The following is a 9,040-nucleotide window of genomic DNA, read 5'->3' on the forward strand; positions in this document are numbered from 1 at the left end:
ACAAGATTTCGACACTATCAAGTATTTGCGTTTCAATCAATTATCAGTTAATTTGTTTTTAAATTGATGGTGCAACGAAAGTTCAAGCCTATCTTTAGCAAAGTAGTTTTAGGTTGGATAGTCGAAATATATCGTGGTTACTGCTGAACAACATTGAAATAACAATACAGATTTGGATTTAGATTCGAAAATGAAATTGCTGTTTCAAGATACCCTTAACTTAAAGTTCCCGTAAGATATGTTTTCGTATTCTCAACTTCTTTTGTTATGAATACCAAATAAAGTTACGGTTTAGAAAAAAAAAATGTTTGAGATATGATATCGATATGACTGCTGATAAATTCGTCATTTCGGGATAAAAAAAAATATTCGAAAACCAAAATGTAAATAATTTCAAGTCCTAGGTTGAATTTCCATTGTCTAATACTTATGATTTTGGTTTTCGCGAAAGAAAATGTTACCCATAATGCTTCAGTTTCTGGTAAGGTGATTCATCTATCCCAGAGGTAAAATTCTAAAGGTATGAGGCAATTTTGATACTTGTGTTATTCCAATGGTATATGTAAATTGTGGAGATTTTATCTTAAGGGGGTCTTGAAATCTTTTGACAGCTTCCGAAGTGCTAATTGTTAACCTTTTTCAACAGGACCAAATCACAGATTTCATCCTCCGACTTGCTACGAAGGACAACGAAAATCAAGGTACGACAATTGTAGTCTAGGACCTAAATCTTAGTGGCAATCTCATACCTAATGAAGTCTCTTCTTGAAACATCTGTCATGCATAATAGAACAGATATACGCGTAATATAAAAAAAAACGTGATTTTTTTATTACATTTTTTATTTGATGATGATGGTTGATATACATATAGTATATTGATACATTAAAAAATGAAATGTTATGTACAACGTCTTGTTCAATGCAGTGTCTATTGAGATGTACAAATAGAGTTCGTTACTCCTACCAGTCTTCAGCATGCAGAATTCTTTACTTTGGTTACACCTCTGCATAAAGAAATTTAAGAGAGAAAAACACCATAAGAATATAATAATAGATACGTTTGGAATAATAAAGTGTACATAAAACTATGAGATAGATAAGATACGTTTAAAGCGCAGATGTTTTATTCGCCACTTGGGGACGTGTTCAATACCGCATGTACAGAGAGCCGTGGTGTAGTGGTTAGTGCATTGGACTACTGACACAAAGGTTCCTGGTTCGATTCCCGTTCCGGGATGAAAATTTCAGGGACTGATTTTCGGCTCTCCCTTGACACCATTTGCGAGTATGGTCTTGAGGAAACGATGATAGTCCGTCGGAGGGGGGCGATAAATGACTGACCCGTGTTAAAAGAGAGAACTATATCTCTTGCACGTTAAAGACACCCTTGTAGATTTCGAAAGAGAGTAGGCTATTTAAATGCCGCTACAAGGCAGCACTCGCACCCACAAAGTGGAAAGGGATTAATATAAGTTGCAAAACTTGTTTCCCAATCCACTATAAATAAATATGTTTAAACTAATACCGCATGTTGACCTCAAAATGTCTTTATAGTTTGTTGTGTTTGCTGTTTGCTTCGTTGACTTATTAAAATGCGCACGCAATTTAAAGATACCAGTTAATGTTTATTATTGGGGTTTTCCAAGCAAAGCTTTCTATCGTCCTTGTAGTTATATATTTGTGGTTACAATAAATACCAGTTAAAGATTCGGTTCCTGAAGAAGCTGCGATGGTGTTGCAGAGGATGATGGATTGGGCCCTGCTTTGTAATTAACCGACACGCGCGCCTTTACCGGTCCATATGAAGACATGTCACCTTTACCGGACGCAACATTTTGATATCGAGCCGATAAGTAATTATACTCTTACTCCAGTTATTACCGCATGCGCAGCGGAGAAGCAGCAAATATATATTTATAAGTCTTTGGTTTGACCCAGTCATGGATCGAACCTAATGGTTACAAGGAAGTAATTATTTACATAGGCGACAATGGTAGCCTTATTTGGTCCTGCCTTTTCACTATCAAAGATCTATTAAAAAAAATTTCGAATTCTGAATTATCAACACCTTTGGGTGTAATTGCAATGGTCAAACACATATGGTGCCGCAGCATTTTTGATAGCAAAATGGCATTTTTTAAGGGTACTCAACGGTTCCGGAATTTTCGAAATAGTATGAATGAAGAACACCCCTTGCTTAATTTGGCACAGCAAATCTTGCTAATCTTAGAGAGTTTTCTCTAAATTTCTCGCTATTTCTACACCAATGGCCAACACTCATTTCTCACTATTTCAATTTTAATTTCTAATTACCAAGGCAGCAGAAAATAAATTTACTTCTACCTATCATCTTGGATGTAAAATCTAGGTGGCACCAGCGATCTATATTTACTTCCTTTTAACCTATAGCATTCAGCACCCCAGGCGAGTAAATGATTCTGACGATTGATACACAATTCAGTGGATTTTTAAATATGCTTCGTGAATCAAAATGGCCCCGCAGATTGCTATTGAAATGAATTATAAACTATATGGTAATAATGCTGATGTCAAATTTGTTTTTATTTAACAAAAATATACTTTCAAATCGTCATCAGCCATAAAATGAACGAAAAACTTTACTTATTGGAATGATATACTTACACACAGCCCATGACGCACTCATTTATGTATGTCTGTCCGTCATTTCCACATACGGGCTGCTCTGTCACAGGACAATTACAGTCACACATACCCTCGTGCTGCAGTGGGACGCCACTGTTGGATACATATTACAGATGAACAAAATTTTATGAATTACTCTATTTTCGTATCCTAGTTTTGGACAGGTGATTTCTGTTTTATTTCATTAGCACTAACTGTTGTATTCTATTACAAGTATCAAGTTGGTGCAGTCAGCAAATACATGACTGTCGTCATATTTACAACCAAAATTTTAAGAATTATTATTGAAACAAAAATAAATTCTCTAAAAAAAAACGTGTTCTTCTATTGTTAAGTAATAAGAGTTTCAAAGATGTTTACACGATAAACACATGAGTAAAGACATTCACAAGTTAATCATCAGATTCGTAGAGATAGCATATTGACATTTGTCCCGGGGAGAACATTCGATTTTGTTTAACATTGTAAACAACACATTTCAAAAATATTTAGATTGCGATGCGATAAGTTTTTATCTGTGCGCTATATCTTTTTAAAGTAAAAACATTTATGTTGTTTATCTGCATGGTGGTTGTCTGTTTGTATCTTATTTGTTTTTCGGAAAGTTGGCTGTTTGTACAGTTGGTATGGACTGTTGTACTGTTAGATATGTTTAGTTTTTCTTCTATCCCTTTACTGTACTATCAAAGAAAAATTGACCAGAGTCTACAGATGCAGGAAATATGCGTATATATAAAAAAAAAATCAATTACAAACAAAAATCGCCTTTAGAGTGACTTTTTTCCACATTTGTTGTAAAACCTTTTTCCTAATTCGCCGTTTCAGAATCTAATGCATTCTGGGTAATATTTTCAAAAATGTACACCGAAACGTGGTGATTGGTTGAAAACGTCCAAAACAAAATGTAGTTACGTTATTTTCATTTTGGGGTACGAACAAAGAAATTACCCATAGTCCTTTAGATTCTGAAACGGCCAATTAATTTATGTCAGTTTTCCTTAAAAACAGCATTTCAAACACTATTCTTCAGTAACTTCATATTTTTTTCTGTTTCTAAATTATCAAATTGTTGAGTCTCTCTCATCTTTATAATACAAACTACATGCGTCCATGAGATAACCGACCGTGCGAGGGCTGTAAAGACAGTCAATGTCGTTATAAAGACTTTCATGATCATCACTATGAGATATTATCAGAAGAATTTGACAAAACATAGTCTCATGTTCACTTATTTTGATATCATTAAGTCTGCATATAAGTATTTTGGCAGAATGAGGTACTTACTTGCAGGATCTCCAGCAGTTGTTTACAAAAGACACTTCGCCGTTTTGATCAACGCCACATACTGGATCATAGTAATCTGGACAGTCACAATGGCAGAATCCATCTTCGAACTTTATGTAATGGTTTCTGGAATGTTGAATGGCAACTTACTAATAAATCGCTCGATGTATCAACGTATCTCTTAAGATCTACTCAAATTTAATAAGTTCTTGATATACTATATATGAACAAAATATACGAAACACCTTATGTAAGCAAATGACAAAAATAAAATTGAGAATGGAAATGGGGAATGTGCCAAAGAGACAACAACCCGACCATAGAAAAAAAACAACAGCAGAAGGTCACCAACAGGTCTTCAATGTAGCGAGAAATTCTCGCACCCGGAGGCGTCCTTCAACTGGACCCTAAACAAATATATACTAGTTCAGTGATAATGAACGCCATACTAATTTACAAAAAAACACATTAGTCCATGGATCTTACAATTATCTATTACGATTATTTGATGATTCGATGTCAAGTTGTAATATTATAGGCATATCAAAACAAAAACATTTCATATTTTATGGACATGAACCCTCCATTGTGGTAAACCAAGAGTGTTTCTTCAATAAGTAACAGTCTGCACGAAGGTTTGTCACCTTACCTTGACATATTATTCTGAATCTGAACTGAGAAGTCTTTGCTCTTTCTCTAAAATGTCGCGTTAGTGACTATAAGGCAGCAAATACCTATATTCATTTTCAATTTTTTGGTTTGTCCCGGTCAGAGACCACACCCGAAACATGCGGCAGTCGAAACATGACCACCGATGTAACATATTTATCTTCGAATATATCAGATATAACTCTTTCAATTGTGTTTATTTTTTTTATATATATATTCGCATCATGATTTTTAATGTTTAAGTAATACAAAATATCTCTCATTTTATCAAAAATACGGTTATTACACAAAAACAAAACAACAATAAAATTTCTGTGGAATTTTAATATATCAGTACTTTAGTATACCCTTCAGTAAAATGAATAAATGAATAAACTACGTGTGAAAATTATAAACATAGTGGTTTTTATTATCCTTTTATAGTTGAGGTAAAACAGTACTTTAATAATACTTTTGACGTTATAGAAATGTTTTGAAATCAAAGAAAGGCAGTAGCAAATATTTCATGCATTTTCGGAACGGGAACATTTTAACAATATATGCAATAGGTTAGTTCTGTAATAGTGTTCGACGACATGGCAGCTTATTTGAACTGCCACAGAAAAATGAAGGTGAATTGGATAGGGACAGAAATATAGAACTGCAACAGGTCATGCACCTACGGACCCCTCAAACAGTTGTCGCACCTGTTCTGAACGTGCTACAGAATGTGTAGTTCTCTTTCTACACGAGGCATCTGATCTAACATCCACAATTATGACCGAACGTGGCTGTAAATTTATGCATATAGTAAAACCAAACGCAAGCACTATTTTGATCAGGGTTTTACGGTTTTTTTACTGTCGGTCGGAAGAAGAACTAGAGTGATCTTATTTCTATTCCCCGGCCACCCTTGGGGTTTTCCAAAATCATGGAATTATCGAATATTTTTTTGTTTACTTTCGACATGAAAGGATTCTCAAAATATTTATTACTGTTCTATTTTAGATAAACATGTATTAGGTGTCAGAATTTACTTAATAAAATGCCGATGAAGGGAATCTTTCTCTCGTCAATCCTGACTCAAAATGGCCACTCGTTGATTTGTGTGGTTTTATTACTGACACAAAAATAAATAAACAGTTGTCAATAAATTATCTTACTCACAGACTACATCTCATGTTACACTCATTTGCAAAATTGACGGTGCCATCTATAAAGTTGGTAGCGCAGACAGGTTTAAATTCATCAGTGCAACCACAGGGTTGTTCTAAAGAAAAGCAATATAAGAATTATTGTTTATCATATTTTTTGACAGTTTTACTCATTTTATTTTTATAACATTAGTTTCCAATTTCATCACAGTGCAGGATATGACACATAATGATATCTCCTGCTCATTCTAGTTAGTATTGTACTAATTTACGTTTACGGTGTTGTCTTATGGACTGATACATCTACTGGCGGAGTGTCAGTCTCCGGGGGAAATCATTGTCTTAGAAGCTTAGGACTGGTAGTCTGTTGCTGACACACGAAAATATGCCATCATTAAATGAGCTGTGACAAAACTAAGAATCTGATTTGGAAATTAAGAAAAGATATTCATCAATGCACCTTAGCATATATGCAATGCTCTTTGTCACCTGTTTACGTCACCTTTTTTCTTCTTCAGATGTTCCAACTTTTCAAAGTGTTGATTGGTTGATTGGTGTTTGCTTTACGCCGCATGAGCGCAAAGGGCTATATATCGCCGCGAGAGCTTATTCTAATATTTTACTTTTCAAAGCCGCGAGAGCTTATTCTAATATTTTACTTTTCAAAGTTTAATAGGTGTCTGATTCAATATAATTGCATCCGATCATCACCGACGGGCAACTTTTTTGTTTTGAATGAGCATTTGTGCCATTTAATGTGTTCTTGGATGCTAGTGGCTTTTTTATGTCGAGTTTTTATGCCTGTATAACTTTCATTTTACTTTTCTTTTATTTACGACAGTATATTGTATAATTAAATAAAAACATTGTTTCAGACGTCTAAAAGACCAATAACTAAGATATTTCGATAATTTTGAACGTACCTCCTTTTGATACATCAGACACACAGTGGGCTCTATGTGGACATGTCTCTTGAAAATGTGGACATCTTTGTGGAATAGCCGTACATGAAAACCCGGACGGACATTTTGTAAACTTTTAAAATAGAATAATATAGAATAAAAACAAACTTTGATATAAGTATTAGTTACTTCTATTATATATTGGTAATGTATAAGAATTAAATGTTGATACCATCAACATTAGATAAAATAATTCCAGCATGCAGTAGTCAGTTATGTTGCTGAGATGCAATATTTTACATTTAATATCGTTAGGAGCGCCGTGTATAAATGAATGAATATATAAAAAAAAGATGTGGTATGATTGCCAATGAGACAACTGTCCACAAGAGACCAAAATGACACAGACATTAACAACTATAGGTCACCGTACGGCCTTCAACAATGAGTAAAGCCTATACCGCATAGTCAGCTATAAAAGGCCCCGATATGACAATGTAAAACAATTCAAACGAGAAAACTAACGGCTTTATTTATATAAAAAAAATGAACGAAAAACAAATATGTAATAACATAAACAAACGACAACCACTGAATTACAGGCTCCTGACTTGGAACTCGCATTCAGAATACCTGACCTTTGATTTTCGAATGACCTTCATCAAAGAAAAGCGAGACAAAATATGTAACAAAATCAATAAATCTTTGATAATCTTAAAAACTAAAAGAAACTAAAAAAAAACCCACTGAAAATCTTCTGGAGTGCATTATGAGTGAGGAGTTTCAACCTTAGTTTTCAGTGTCACATTAAAATTGTGTGCTTGACATTTTATACCATAAAAGGCTACATTAATTTTATCTGATGGTTGTTTATTCAATTCTTAGTTATAGAAATAGTTTAGGACTGTGTTATCACTATAAGAAGCTTAAACAAACTCACCAAACATGGATTTGGGGCGCACTGACAACGTGGACAGCCTGCAGGAACATAACCGTATGGACATGTCTTACCCGGACATGCAAATATACAGATCTTCGCTGTAAATATCGGAAAAGAAAAGTTTATTTATATTTCTGTAGAATCAAGTTTTGTTTATCTTCATTACCACTTAATAACAAAATTAGCAAAGTAAGACCATAAACTTCGAGGGAGAAATTTTCAGACTCTTCCTTTTAAACTAATCTCTCTCTGGTTTCATGGCCAAAAGGAATGGGTAGGGATGATATTATATATATATAGATCATCTTTATCGCAAAATTAAACCCATAAGGGTCAAGCAAAACAAAAAATGGCACAGTTAAATACGAAACCCCTTAAGTGCCAAAGATGAAATTAAAAATATGTGTGCGCGCGACTTTAAATCTTGTGCGCACAACTTTAAATCTTGAGCACACAACTTTTAAACTTGTGCGCACAACTTTTTTTAAATTTGTGTTAAATACACTACAATGTAAATTACAATATATATATAGCTTTTACGGCACTTTTCATTTTTTTCCAAACTTACATGCAAATATTTGCTTTGGCGGGAGAAGTTTAATGAATAAAAGTTGAAGATAATTAATATGGTGAAGTAAAAACATTGGCATGATATGGTGCATTCTGTATTCAAAATTAAAAAAAATACGTATAGACAATAATTTAGTATTGGCAACAATGTGGTACGTTATCAGGGGTTAATTTCATGGTAAAACAATAATATATAGATATAGGAAGATGTGGTGTGAGTGCCAATGAGACAACTCTCCATCCAAATAACAATTTAAAAAAAGTAATCCATTATAGGTCAATGTATGGCCTTCAACACGGAGCCTTGGCTCTCACCGAACAACAAGCTATAAAGGGCCCCAAAATTACTAGTGTAAAACCATTCAAACGGGAAAACCAACGGTCTAATGTATATATGTCACACACTCAACATAGTTTTGCTCTTGACTGTCATGTCTTTCTCAATTTTATTAATTTGAATGTTTAAGCTTATGTATTATTAAAAGACATTTGCTGCTTTAAATCATCTCACCTGATGCTTTGCATTTAGGGATACAGAATATAAACAACAAAACTGGCATCAATGAAATCACGGTTAAACTGAAAAAATAAACATGATTTACAAATTCATACAATTAACTGAAGTGTTGTCTGTATATATAGAATAAGAGAATGGCGAATCGACAAAGTATAAGATGTTTTTGTTGGTTTTTTTGGTAGGGGGAGGGTTAATAAATACTGTTTTAATGTGTTATGTCAGTTATGATAGTGACTTCTAAGTCACCGACATTCTTCTTTTACAATATTTACGAGAGGGAATTCAATAATAAAATTGATTCTTAATTTAATCATTTGTTAGTTTAAATCTATTGTTTGTTGAAATATGCAAAAAGGGGC

General features: G+C 33.8%; 1 protein-coding gene across 1 annotated transcript; it reads right to left on the reverse strand.

Moving 5' to 3' along the window:
- Window positions 1–830: 830 nt before the first annotated feature.
- Window positions 831–8,740, reverse strand: LOC139491715 (serine protease inhibitor dipetalogastin-like). The gene is made up of 7 exons (XM_071279546.1): window positions 8,676–8,740; window positions 7,595–7,692; window positions 6,676–6,787; window positions 5,766–5,868; window positions 3,951–4,076; window positions 2,646–2,759; window positions 831–1,006 (listed from the first exon to the last, which is right to left on the reverse strand). The coding sequence occupies exons 1-7, from the start codon at window positions 8,722–8,724 to the stop codon at window positions 973–975; spliced, it is 636 nt and encodes a 211-aa protein (XP_071135647.1). The 5' UTR covers window positions 8,725–8,740; the 3' UTR covers window positions 831–972.
- Between the last annotated feature and the right edge of the window lie 300 nt (window positions 8,741–9,040).

Source organism: Mytilus edulis, chromosome 10 (genome assembly GCF_963676685.1).
Source record: "Mytilus edulis chromosome 10, xbMytEdul2.2, whole genome shotgun sequence".
NCBI lineage: Eukaryota > Metazoa > Mollusca > Bivalvia > Mytilida > Mytilidae > Mytilus > Mytilus edulis.

Bases quoted from the DNA above. Each gene is read 5' to 3' on its own strand.
- LOC139491715 (XM_071279546.1), bottom strand. From the start codon at position 8,724: ATGCCAGTTTTGTTGTTTATATTCTGTATCCCTAAATGCAAAGCATCA. The intron at 7,693-8,675 runs GTGAGATGATTT...CGATATTTACAG, and splicing joins CCCTAAATGCAAAGCATCAG to CGAAGATCTGTATATTTGCA. The intron at 1,007-2,645 runs GTAAGTATATCA...TTCTTTATGCAG, and splicing joins GAGTGCGTCATGGGCTGTGT to AGGTGTAACCAAAGTAAAGA.